General features: G+C 32.3%; 1 protein-coding gene across 2 annotated transcripts in view; it reads left to right on the top strand.

Moving 5' to 3' along the window:
- COPS2 (COP9 signalosome subunit 2) overlaps positions 1–13,361 on the top strand; it is a 29,527-nt gene extending 16,166 nt beyond the window's left edge. The window contains exons 4-13 of one of the 2 annotated variants that reach the window (XM_047738845.1): positions 364–489; positions 2,767–2,856; positions 2,983–3,060; positions 4,509–4,683; positions 5,418–5,596; positions 5,710–5,762; positions 8,536–8,633; positions 9,974–10,056; positions 10,563–10,621; positions 11,263–13,361. In XM_047738845.1, coding sequence (XP_047594801.1) covers positions 364–489; positions 2,767–2,856; positions 2,983–3,060; positions 4,509–4,683; positions 5,418–5,596; positions 5,710–5,762; positions 8,536–8,633; positions 9,974–10,056; positions 10,563–10,621; positions 11,263–11,407 — 1,086 coding nt within the window. In that variant the 3' untranslated portion in view covers positions 11,408–13,361. Of the gene's footprint in view, positions 1–363; positions 490–2,745; positions 2,857–2,982; positions 3,061–4,508; positions 4,684–5,417; positions 5,597–5,709; positions 5,763–8,535; positions 8,634–9,973; positions 10,057–10,562; positions 10,622–11,262 lie in introns of both variants that reach the window. The other variant, XM_047738844.1, reaches the window with a different exon arrangement.
- Positions 13,362–13,871: the final 510 nt, after the last annotated feature.

Below are 13,871 nucleotides of genomic sequence, written 5' to 3'. Positions count from 1 at the left end.
CTGCATAGTTGGTACCCAAGGCATTTGAAAAATTGGATTTATTTATATTTTCTAGTCTGTGAATATTTTAGTAGTTCTTAGGATTTCAGTAAATGTTTGTTGTGCAATGAGACCAGTATCTGAAATTTTGAAAATCTGTAAATTGTACTTTTTCACAGGGTAACTTTGTAATTTGGTTCATGTGTCAGTAATCTAGAAATTCTAAATTTAAGCTAAAATGTTTATGGTGTTTCTGTCATGCATACTTCCTCTATCATAAAACTTTATTTTTCAGTTACATAGTTGTGTGTGCTATAGACTTAATCATGTAGCTGTTTCAGCACCTAAATACATATCTAATAATGCATTTTTCTTCCTTGACAGACAAACTTTCCAGAAATGATGAATAGATATAAGCAGCTATTGACCTATATTCGGAGTGCAGTCACAAGAAATTATTCTGAAAAATCCATTAATTCTATTCTTGATTATATCTCCACTTCTAAACAGGTTAGATTCTGGTTTTTCCTATTGGTAATTACCAATATGTTATTACTTATACTATTATAACAAACCCATCCAACTGTCTGTAGTTATTTATACTAAAGACTTTGTTCCCTTTTTTTTTCTTTTTTTTTCTTTTTTTTTCTTTTCTTTTTTCTTTTCTTTTTTCTTAATTAGGTGTAGAGATTTCTAGTTAAACAGTTAGACCGGGCATTAATGTGCTTTAAAAATAATAAATACTATTTTAGTACTAATCATACAATATTAGAAGGCAATAACTAGCTAAGTCTCTTCAAAAACTATCTTGAGGTACGTAATCTGCACACAACTTTTACAGGTTTAAACTCCCATATAGTTACTTTCATAGTTTGTTCCAATAAACTCCATCATCACTTCAGTTAGATTTGTGTAGATTTGATTAAAAGATCCTTGAGGAGACCCTGTACTCATATTACTAATTGGCATTACTCGGTAGGTGCTTAGTAAATGCTTTTACAAAGAATGGGTGGTTGTTAGATGATAAAATAAAGGGCTAATGATGAAGAAACTACAGTGAAGCTTGGGAAGGATAGTGCTTTTGTTATTCTAGATTTTGGTTATTAAGAAAAGCAATGATTTTACTGTATTGCTAAGATAATTTTTAATTGGATTGCTGTTCATACTCTTTTAAGCAACATAACTTTCTTAAACACCATGATATTTTAGCATAAGAAGTACTCTCTGTCATTTATTCTCCATTCATTTAGGATTTCTTAAAATGTTTAATACTTTTCATGTTCATTATAAACAATGTTCATCTCAGAATCTCATTCTGTATTTTCTACTAGATGTCAATTTTATTTCTTGAGGTAGTTTATTACTTTTACTCTTTCTATCTAAAATATATGTAAAGGAAATAGAGAAAAAAAATAAACTTAAAACTGACCTTTGAACAACATGGGGGTTAGTGGTAGCCCTTCCCCTTTGCCCCCCTGCTGTGCAGTTGAAAATCTGTGGTATAATTACGGACTTCTCAAAAACTTAACTACTAATAGCCTGCTGTTGACCAGAAGCTTTACCTATAACATAAACAATTGATTGACATATTTTGTATGTAATGTGTTCACTGTATTCTTATAATAAACTAGAGAAAAGAAAGTGTAAGGGAGAAAATACATTTATAGTACTGTGTGGTACTTACCAGAAAAAAATACACATATAAGTGGACCCACACAGTTCAAACATGTTATTCGAGCGTCAACTGTATATGTTTTGTTAAAACATTAGTAAGTAATGGCACTATAGAGTTGTTACATATTGGGGGGGGCTTTTCTTATGTGGGGAAATATATTCTGAGTTTTACGAACAAGTGTCATCAAAACATTTTTGGTACACTATTTATAAATGTTATGCCAGATGTTGGTGGGGGGGGATTAATTTCAAACTTCAAGATTGTGTTTTGCTTTGTGCTCTTATATGTACGCTGTTTGTCTTTGAAAGTAAGAATAGATATTAGGTGGGTGGTACTCATTCAGTATGCCATCAGCAGTCATGAATAGATAGGCAGCCGTTTGTGAAAGTATTAAGTATCTGCCTCTTAACTCTTGATTCTGTTAAATAGAGACCCAGAGAATCAGGTATTCAAACAAAGGCAGAGCCCAGTGTGGGGGGAAGAAGGTAGGTAAGGGAGCTTATCACAATGCAAAATAGAATGATTTCCATGAAAAAATGTCACACTTAGATTGGTGAATTGATGGTGTTTAGACACAGCTAAAATTGTGCTGGACTTCACCCTCTACATAACTCCGCAGTTTACCAGTAACTTAAGAGCTGTGTAGTTTGATTACTTGATTAATTACATTTGTAGAAGAATTTTGGAGGGAAGCTTATTCTTTGTTTCTTTAGCTGCTTGCCTAGTATTTGCCACATAGGTACCAAATGAGAGTTGAGTGAATAAGATACACACTATTAATAACAGCACAAAGTGTATGTCATTCATTTCCATCAATATAAAAAGAGTTACTAGATTGAGAAAGACAAATCATACTATTAGAGCATTGGGTTCTTTCTGGGTTTTACTTTCTAAAAACTCACATAAAAACAGATCTTGGCACTTTTTGTAAACTTGGTCTCTGTTTTGCTAAGGTTTTGTTAAATTATAGACTGACACAGACATTCAGAAACAGATAGGGTATCTTATGTGTATTAAAGTTCAAAGATGCACTTTTAGTTTGTTCAAATTAACTTTATTAACAGGTACAAATTTGCTGTTTACAATTATAGAATTCTGATTTTTTATGTCAGATGGATTTACTGCAGGAATTCTATGAAACAACACTGGAAGCTTTGAAAGATGCTAAGAATGATAGACTGTGGTTTAAGACAAACACAAAGGTAACAATTACAATTACCTTTTTTTTTTTTTTGAAGAATGGGAGGGCATCCTTAATAAACTGTCCTAAAAATTCATGCCTTTTCCTGTCAAAATCTTTTAATTTTAATAAGTATATTCTTTTACAGCTTGGGAAATTATATTTAGAACGAGAAGAATATGGAAAGCTTCAAAAAATTTTACGCCAATTACATCAGTCTTGCCAGGTAGCGTTCTCTTGTTTTTTCTTAATATTTCTTCATGATAAAAAAAGCATAAGAAAAAAATTATATTTGAAACTTTTACTTAGGGATGTTTTTGTTCAGGATTCATCCCCAAAATAAAATTTGGCAAAAAAGACACCAAGAAGCTAATTTTTTCTGTGTATTACATTTCTTCCTGTTTATTATTTTTGTGGAGTGAGGCACAGGTATCCATAAACAAATAGGCTAGTCACTAATACTTATTAGGAATAAGCCTTTCATATTTAGTTGTAGACCATGTGAAAATCAGAAAGAACATTAGAGACATGTAATAAAGATATTTCATATCTAGTTCATAGTATATGAATCTTCTGTAACAGTACTGTCCATTAGGACTTCATATGATGCTAGAAACTGGAAATATTATGTGTCTCCACTAATATGATAGCACCAGCTACATGTCATCAGGCAGTTGAAATGTGTTTGAGTTTTTAATTTTACTTAATTTAAATTTGAACGGCCACATGATTGGGACAGTGCACCTCTATAACTTTTTAACTGCAGTTAAAATTTCCCTTTTTGTCTTGATCAATAAGTTATTTTATTTTAGTTTAAAATTTATGTGGAAATACTGTTTTAAATGTTTTTAAACCTCTTCCTATGCTATGTACTATTTTAATTGTATATGTCATTTCTTTGAATGGGAAAAAAGTTGATCAGGAAAATGTTCTAATCACCTGCATGTATTTTAATTTAATGACTAAATAGAATTCTTTTGGGAGAACAAATAAATAATAAGTTTTGGCTTTGTGTAAGGGCTTGATATTTATGATTATCTGCCTGTTACCTATATGCTATTTTTCATGGCATGTATTTTGTGGGCTTTTGGTTATTTTTCAAAGTTGAACTAAATGTTACCACCTTTGTTAACTCCTTTGACATCCATCAGCAGAGTTAGTCACTTTCTATTCCATTCTTCTGGGCACTTCAAATAGAATCATTATTATAATTTATCTGTTTACAGCTTAATCTTCTAGGTTGTGAACTTTTGGGGCCAGGAACATTAGCTTATTTAACTGTGTATTTCTCCATGTTAGACCTAGTGCCTGGTATTAGGAAGGCACTTGGAAGTGCTTTTTGATCAAATCAGTGGATATAAAGTAGTTGTGAAGATTTGGGGAAGACCATAAAGAATCTCTTAGGTAGAAACAAACATTATAACATTTTATACATTAAAAAATACTTCTGGTCACTTTTTCCTTATTGAATGACTAGAAAGTACAAAGGATGTGTGCATTCCTTATTGGCTGTTAAAGGTAGTGTTCTTAATGTTCTAGATCTTAATTAAAATTTGTAGTGTGTGTTCACACAGAATTAGTATTATAAACATAAGGATCTCAGGCTAACTCAACTAAAAATTACTAGGTTAACTGAGTTCTATTTTAACTAAAGTTCATTATTTGCTTCCTTAGACTGATGATGGAGAGGATGACCTGAAAAAAGGTACACAGTTATTAGAAATATATGCTTTGGAAATTCAAATGTACACGGCACAGAAGAATAACAAAAAACTTAAAGCTCTCTATGAGCAGTCGCTTCACATCAAGTCCGCCATCCCTCATCCACTGATCATGGGAGTCATCAGAGGCAAGTTTTGTTTGGAGAAGGGTGGGCACTGTCACAGGAAGATACCATGGTGTCACTGGATATGACTGAATGACTCCAAAGGCTTTTTCTGTTTTAGTGAAAATAAATGGCAAAGTAGAAAAATCAATGAAATGATGTAGTCTTGGAAAGAAATTAGAATTAGAAATTGAATTTTTTGTCTTGTAAAATATTACATCAGTGAACTACTTCAGTAGAAAATTTACCATCACATGTTCTATTCTCAAGACTTGGTGGTTGGGAGAGGGGGGAAAAAAGTTCTGTTCTTGAATTGTAGTGATATACATAAAATTATTTTCTGCGTCAACTAAGAATAAAGATTTGCAAATGCTTGTTTGATGTTTATAATGAAGGACTTGCTTTTTGGAATTAGAGTGAGTACTGGGGCACCTGTGTGACTTAGTTGATTAAGTATCTGACTCTTGATTTCGACTCAGGTCATGGTCACATGATCACAAGTTTGTGAGATCAAGCCCTACATTCAGCTCCATGCTTAGAGTGGAGCCTGCTTGAGATATTCTCTCTCTCCCCTTCTACCCCCACCCCCACCTACAAAAAAAAAAAAAATTAAAGTGAGTACCTTGGGGTAGTACAATTCAGTCTACGGAATTAAAAGACTGGAAAGCCACTGTCATAGTTTTCATTTGATTTTTATAAAGTGCTCAATCATACTATAGAACTGCAAATGCCCTTTTATCCTGTTTTTATTCTTATAGAATGTGGTGGTAAAATGCACTTGAGAGAAGGTGAATTTGAAAAGGCACACACTGATTTTTTTGAAGCCTTTAAGAATTATGATGAATCGGGAAGTCCAAGACGAACCACTTGCTTAAAATATTTGGTGTTAGCAAATATGCTAATGAAATCGGGAATAAATCCATTTGACTCACAGGAGGTATGTGTGTGTTCTAATTGTTCATTTCTGTCACCTGTCTTTTCTGGAAATAAATGTTATTCTTTCTTTGTACATATAACATAGTTAATTTTTGTTTTTTTTTTTTTCCTTAGGCCAAACCATACAAAAATGACCCAGAAATCCTAGCAATGACGAATTTAGTAAGGTAAGATTTTATATTTCGGTTAAGGTAAATTTCCTTAAAGCAATGAATTAGAGGGGAAAGAGGGAGAGAAATTTTGAGAATTCAGTTAATACGCCAAATTTACTCTTCTGTATTTAGGTTTGAAATATTCCAAAGTTTGAAATTTTTATTTTTTTAAGTCATTTATTCTGTTTCTGTTAGTTCCAAGATTTTATATAGTATTGATATATGTAGTATAGTATTGGCTGCTTTTTTTATTATCTACATGTTTGTGTGTGTGCTGTTTTTCAGTAGAAGACTGATTGTAGATATCTTAAAACAATTTCACAGTGTTTGCTGTTTCTACCTCTCTTACTCCAAAGTGAAATTATGAATTGGTCCACACAAATCAAAAATTTTCAATAAGACAATGTCTTTACTTACATATTTTCTCAATTAATAAGGTTTAAAAAATCATTTTAAAAAAGTTGACCTCAGTTAATTTTCTGAGGTGAGGAGCAGAGGGTTCATACTGGTTAAGAAACCCAAGGATTTATTGATGACTTCTGTGGTATGATGGTTAGCAACTGAAAAACCTGCTATGATCAATTAATATTCAATAAGATACAGAAAATAAAGCGAAAGGCCTAGAAAAGAAGGCCTATTTTTGCAAAAGAAATCAGTGAGCAAGAAAAATTTTCCTCTGGGCTGGAATAAATGGAGCATAGGTTTTTTCATGTCTTTTGTTTTAAATTGTGCTGCCGAATCTACCAAAGCAGGAAGAATAGTAGGGACATAGAGTAGGGTGGGGTTTTTGCATATGTATGTGGATACTGGAAGTGATAAAACATTCTTTTAATAGTCTTTTATGATTTAAAAGTACTGTTAGACTATAAATTATGAGTCACCCATATATAAATTTGATATACTTGGAGCAAATAGCTTATTACATGATATTGTTTGAGTTCCTATGTAAAATGTCTTCATTTATTTTGTTTTTATCTGGCTATAGGTTTTACAAATTACTAGGTTGGTTGGTTTAAGGAAACTTTAATTTTAGCTGTAAAAAATAAGAATGATTTTATTTTAAGGGGACTAGGAATAGATAGGAGATAAGAACTCTGAATTGCAACATTAAAAAACAGTTTCTTTGGGGCACCTAGGTGGTTCAGTAGGTTAAAGGTCCAATTCTTGATTATGGCTCAGGTCTTGATCTCAGGGTTGAATTCAAGCCTCACATTGGGTTCCATGCTGGGCATGGAGCCTACTTTTAAAAAAATACCATATTCTTTTATTGTTTATTTCTTTATTCTCAGTTTGTTGAATTAAATAGATTTTAGTTATGAAAGAAGATTTCTTATTCCTCAGCATTTGGCCACATTAACTAAAAGATGATTTGGATAGAGATTCACTTCGTAATACTTTAGAAAAATGTTTATGAAGTTAAATTGTTGAGCAACAACTAAACTTTTAACTCTTAAAAATTGAGGGAGAGTTTTGCACTAGACATTAATATTTCATCTAAATTAAATTGGTTAAATACATTAAAATGGACTAAAGTGCTGATTTATCAGAAATTTAAGTGGTAATAGCTATACTTATATATTTGCTATATCATACAATTTACTGAAACCTCTGTATTGGAACTCAGTTTATTTTAATGGTAAATTTCGACCCAAGCAAGTGGATTGTGTTGTCCCTCCTTTTGTATATATTTTTTTAAGTCACTTAAAGAGTGGAAGAATGTCTCTTGGTTAAAATATACACATGCGCAAGTGTTTCACTACTTGAATATATCCTCCTGTAGTATATTTTGCAATAATGTATTTGGGGTAGGTGAAAAAGTAATGCTTCCTAATTTTATCTTCCTAGTCAGTTGCCAGCAGACTAGAGGAAAATAATTCCTGTTGAAGCACTTGAATCACCTGCCCCTAACATGAAGTTACATTGCGACCCAACAGATGGAAGCACAGCAGAGGGCGTGCAGAATGGCTGATGATATGTCTTACATATAAAGCAGACAGTGGTGCCATATCCAGAAGGTTGGCTTCTTCCTTCTCAGCACCTTTAGCAATCCCCATAGTGTCCTACAGAGTTATTTTAAGAGCAGATAGTAGACACCTCAGAGAATTATGAACATAAATCAGCCTTTGGCCTTCTGCAGCAGTGTCCATCACATTCTCCTTTGTGTGTGTGTTCCATTTGGCACTAACTACCTGCCACTGATATTTCTGCTATATAACTCAGTGGGATTTTTAAGGCTAGAGAAAATTTAGAATCAAATGTTCCCTTTGCAGAGTTCTGGCAATTGCTGGTAGCTTTCTAGAAGATAAAAATTAGGAAGCTGCATTTCTGGATAATCTTCAGAGAGAATGTAGTATCTTAGTTCAAAGACAAGGCCAAACTCCTCCATACAGTAGTATGTATGAAACCTAATTTCTTAGGGATTAAATGATAAATGCACAATTTAACTTGAAAGTATCAAGCATTAAACAGTTTTTAAATTTATAAGTTTTTAACAGTGTTAAGATTTTGAGATTTTAATGAATATATATAAATATAATATTTGACCCCCAAAAGAAGATTTATTTAATCTTTATAAAACCAAAAACATTAAAAAAGAAATTAGTTTTATTTGCAGAAGGATGTGTGTATATAACTCTGATTTCCATGACAAACTGTAACGTAATTTAGATTATTGCATATAAAAAAATATAACGTAATTTAGATTATTGCAAAAAAATTAGGCTTTTGGATTATCTGAGTTAATACATGACTTCTCCATGTTTGACAAGATTTGTACTTTTCCTTTTAGTGCCTATCAGAATAATGACATCACTGAATTTGAAAAGATTCTGAAAACAAATCACAGCAACATCATGGATGATCCTTTCATTAGGGAACACATTGAAGGTATAGTCTTTCTGCTAACTGAATTCAGTTACCTTCTTTGCCACTGTCAGTCAGTGTTTCTTGAGGGAGCAGCACGGAATTAAACCAGTTTTCCTCTGTGTATTGCCGAGTATAGAAATGTTTCTAAATGCGGTCATGGAATAGGATATTACTTAAAGTTATAAAGCTGTTTTAAAGAAATCATCTACCAGTTTCCTGCTATTAATATTAACATAATCAAATTCTTATACGATGTGCAATTCATTTAACGTGGCTGTCCTTTTTATTCTAACTTAGATATTGTTGCGTGTTTATTACTAATACTTAGGTTCAAAATTCATTTTTAGGATTTTGGACAAGTAACAAAAACTTTAAAAATAGTCTGCTATAGATGATGCAGAGATGCATTACTTTGAAGGGTGGCTAATGTACCAGTAAGTGTATGAGATTTTTTAATAAGTTCTGTTGGATTAACAAAGACAAAAATCATTCCTTGTTCTGGGGCCTCTTTTGTACCTCCAGTGTTCCCACCTGTTATGGAGCTATTTGAGGGTTTTTAAATGACCATTTGGAACAACTCATTCAAATACTTAAATTCCAGATGCATCAGGAAAATCCGAAGAATACTTTGGAAGTAATGTTCTTTTTTCCCCACCTTCCTTTCTCTTTCATTCAGCAGACATTTTAAAAGTTCTTGTATGAAGCTAGAGTGGTACTACACTTGGTGGATATAGAAAATTTTAGAAGCCTTGTGCATGAACTCCAGTCTAGTTTTTCGTTGTTGTTGTTTTTTTAAGGCGCTTGTCTGTGAAGAAATGGGAGAAAATTGCACGATCATTGTATAAAATATAATACTTTAGATTTTGAGAGAACATAAAATAAGGGACTTGACTGGCATGAATCAGAGCTTCCTGAAAGATGTTAAGTATAAAGGAGAGATGAGCAGTGTAGCGTCTTATCGAAAAGGCAAAGAGGATATTTTAGGTAGCATCACAACATAAGCAAAATCAGGGAGGTGGGAACAAGAAAAATTATGGGAAAGTCAGCCTTTAATCTTACTGTGTGTCTGTTGGACCCAAATATTTTTAGCTCCAAATACCTTATGTCTGGGGCACATGATTGGCTCAGTCAGTAGACCATGTTACTCTTGATCTTGAGGTGAGGAGTTCGAGCCCCATGTTGGGCATAGAGCTTGCTTAAACCAAAAAAAAAAAAAAAAAAAACCCAAATGCATTATGTCCTTGCCAGGCAGAAAGACTTTGACAAAAAAATTGATATAATTAATTAATGTGATTTACCAGTACATAATGTTTCATGCAGATATACAGACTATTAAATTTATTTTCATTTTTGTCTTTCAGAGCTTTTGCGAAACATCAGAACACAAGTGCTCATAAAATTAATTAAGCCTTACACAAGAATACATATTCCTTTTATTTCTAAGGTACTTATATTCATGGATCTTAATACTAAATTTGTAGTTATAAATGCAGTGTATTTAAAAATTATTTTTGGTAACATTTGATACTGCATTTGCAAAATACAGCATAGCTTAGGGCTTTCCTTTTAACATAAATTATTCTGTGTTTTCTTGGAGTAAATTAACAGTAAAGAGAAATAAAGAATCATTACATTTCTTTTTAAAGATTCCTTCAGCCTCAAAGAACATTGTAGAAGACAGAGTAGTGGGTAAAATATGTAATTGATGTAGTGTTAACCCAACCACAATAAAATTGTGGTAAGAATATACTTTAAAGATTACAAAGTTAAATTTGGTCAGACCTGTGTTCTCAGAAATATTTTGAGGTGATGATGAAATTTGTCTTAAATTTCTTTACACTAAATTTCCTTTAAGTGGTGGGAATGAATCTAAAATCAGAATAATTATTCCTTATCATAAAGTATTTAAAGAAGTTAATTACTAGAATTATAATAAGTCTTTTGTCTTAGGAGTTAAACATAGATGTAGCTGATGTGGAGAGCTTGCTGGTGCAGTGCATATTGGATAAGTAAGTACTTGGCTGTTTCTTAACACAAAATGTTTAGGACCATAACATTTGAATACTGGGAATAGAGGTAGCAATGGAATTCTTGATTTTTCACAAAAAGCACCCTCTGGCTATAATTTTCTATTAAAAGAGATACATATGTATGCATGGTAGCTTTTTGTGGATGAGTAAGCGTATTAAGCCCTTGATCTCTGAAAAAGTTGTAAATGGTTTTCAGAAAGATTTCTCATTCTTTATGTGTCCCATATCCAGCTAGAGAATTATTTAATGAATAGTGGGGTTTTTTTTTTTTCCTGTTTTTAAAGTATAAGGTATGGTATGTAATAGTTCTGAAATTACATGTTTCTTAAAAGCAGTTTGGTATTCAGAGCTTCACAAGCTTACATTTGCTCGATTAATCAGGTAAGTCTCTGCCTAGTGATTCTTTTAGTGAAATTGATAAAAGGTGGCTGAAATCCAGTTTCTGTGTAGAGTTTTAGTAAGGCAGTGAATGAAATAAGTAATCCTGAATTGGGTCACTTAGTAGAGGCAGCAGTTTCTTCTTTTGCATTTACTGACATTGTACATATTTTATGAAACATTAGTCTAAAAATTACAGTCAGTGAGAATGGTTTGTAGACATGTCTTTTATTTATTTCCAGCACTATTCATGGCCGAATTGATCAAGTCAACCAACTCCTTGAATTGGATCATCAGAAGAGGGGTGGTGCCCGATATACTGCACTAGATAAATGGACCAACCAACTAAATTCTCTCAACCAGGCTGTAGTCAGTAAACTGGCTTAACAGAGAACAAGCTTTCACAGACGTACTTAATGCAACAGTGCAGAGATGTAATCCTTAAAAGAACTGGGAATGGCAAAACTACTGTCGGTTGATGTGTCCTGAAAATTATTGGAGTTATGGCAGAAGTGCTTTTTTTGATCAACTGGTTTGTGTTTTGCTGCTGCATTTATCCCAAGAAAAACAGCTTTAATCTCCAGAAGAAAACCAAAATGCCATGGGATTTATGCTGTATTGACATCTTGCCCTAAACATACAACATCATAGTAATTTGTCATGGGCAACATGACCAGAGAGAAGATTTTTGTCATGATTTTAAATACACTGACATGTTACTGTTGGTTAAATTTAAACATGTTTTACCTGCAGAAATTCTCTCACAAATAACCTGCAATAACTTGAAATGCATACCCTTTTGAACACTTCCTTTTCTCATGTATAAATTAAAATGTTTGCTGCATTTTGCAAAATGTCAATTCTCCAAAAATGTGTCCGTATATTTCTGTACCTGCAGTGTAGTAAAGGTTTAGATGAAACCCCATAATTATAGTGGCATACTGTCACTTAGGTTTCAAGCAGCAAAATAAACAGTGCAGCTCAGAAATTGTAGTTTGGTTCTTGATGTGTTTTTATTACATTTGGGGTTTTTGTTTTGTTTTTTAGTACCTTAGAAATTTCAGATTATTTTATCTTCAGTTAATGATTTTAAAAAGCCTGGGAGCAAGTAAATTGGTTATTTGCTTTCAGGTTTTTTAAAGTAGTCTTTATTGATAAAGTAAGGAGAACTAGTTTCTAACAAAACATTTGCATAGTACTTACTTTGACAGTGATGCTTTAAAGGAATAAAATTCTTTTTTTTTTCTAAGAATGATATTCCTTTTTAAAAATAAATTCTAACTCTCAGAATGTTCACTTTAAACAAATATGCCAGAACATAGACAGCTAAATGAATGTTACCCTGTATAGTGATCATGCTGGAAAAGTATTTCCTAATTCCAGCAATCTACCATTGCTCAAAACCTCTTGGGTTTTGCTCTTTTAGAATTGCATTCAGAGCTAATTTAAGTCATACACACTATTAAGTTTATGACTCACATTAAGAAAACAAAAAGTATTATCAGGCTTGATTTTTTTTTTTATGGTTACCATCACTTGGCACCAGATGACTTTGGACAGTTTCCAAAAATTAATCTATCTTTGAGGTAAGAGTAGAAAGGATGCAGCTAGCTTTGAAGGCAATCCCAAAAGAGTTTGAAAGGTATTTTGAGCAGTGGTAGCATAGTTAGGATAATGAACTATGGCCTTCCAAGGTGACCACCTAAAAGGAAGGATAGCTCATTCGAATGTATTGAGTTTTGGATGTATTTGTTTCATTTAAAAAAAAAAAATCACATTATTTTATAGTATCAAAAGGAAGAACTAAGATTAAGATAATTTTTGGTTTTTCTATTGCTTGTCATTATGTAAAAAGAAGTGAGTGGCAGTTCAGAAGGAAGACTGTTGTAACTGAAGAATGACAACCAAGAATTTTTGATCATTAAATCAGATTTTATAAACAGTGGAAGGAGCATGGACTTAAAACAAGGCATGCTTATTCGGTTTTGTCAAAATTTTACGAAAATATGTGATATATATTTATACTAAAACTATATAATCCTTAGATTTAGGAAAGCAATCAGTTAATGTCTTTAGCAGATTAAAGCAGTATTAAATACAGGTGCAACTTGGAAATTGTAGAAAACTGAAAGAAAACGGAAGACAAAATGTCTCTGGTAGGGAATAAAAAAGTTTAAGATATTATAAAATTATGTGTATTTTCTTCTCTTTTACATAAATCATTTGTGAAAAATGTGCTAAATTTTTTTTTACAGGAGTGATAATAATTAGGACTTATTTTTCAATATAATTTGGAGACCCTTTGTTACCCAAATAAAAATGACAAGTTTCTGTGCCTGTATTCAAATATGTATGCATGTCATAACTGTGGGGAAAGACCCTGCTTAACTCAGAGTTGATGGAATTAGAACTTAGAGGATTTGAAGGATGTGATTTAACCTTTACATTCCAACCTTTACAATGTCCAGTTCCCCTGTGATTTCTTTGCCCCATGGCAATAGTGCATCTTCCAGTTTTTAGAGGGAAAGCATGCACTTACTCTTTAGGAAACTGGGCTAAGCATATAACAATATCCAAAGTTATACCATAATCTTTAATGTAATTCTATGTATCACATAGGCTTTGTTTAAATATTTCCTAAATATAAGTTCTTTTTTTAAAGTTATTTGCCACATTTATTTTAGGACACAGGTTTTTGATACATCTTAACAGTCTGATTAACTTAAAGCTATTTTTACTTTTTCCCATTAAACATGTTCTGTGTTCCTGTGCATTTTACAGAGTTGAAATTTTTTTTGAGATTGCATTTCAGAATATAACTAAATTTAAGGGAAGTAAAAAGTCAATTGGC

The sequence above is a fragment of the Lutra lutra genome, chromosome 7, assembly GCF_902655055.1.
Source record: "Lutra lutra chromosome 7, mLutLut1.2, whole genome shotgun sequence".
Taxonomy (NCBI): domain Eukaryota; kingdom Metazoa; phylum Chordata; class Mammalia; order Carnivora; family Mustelidae; genus Lutra; species Lutra lutra.
Note: the sequence above shows the minus strand (reverse complement) of the source record. Positions and strands in the feature narration are given on the sequence as shown.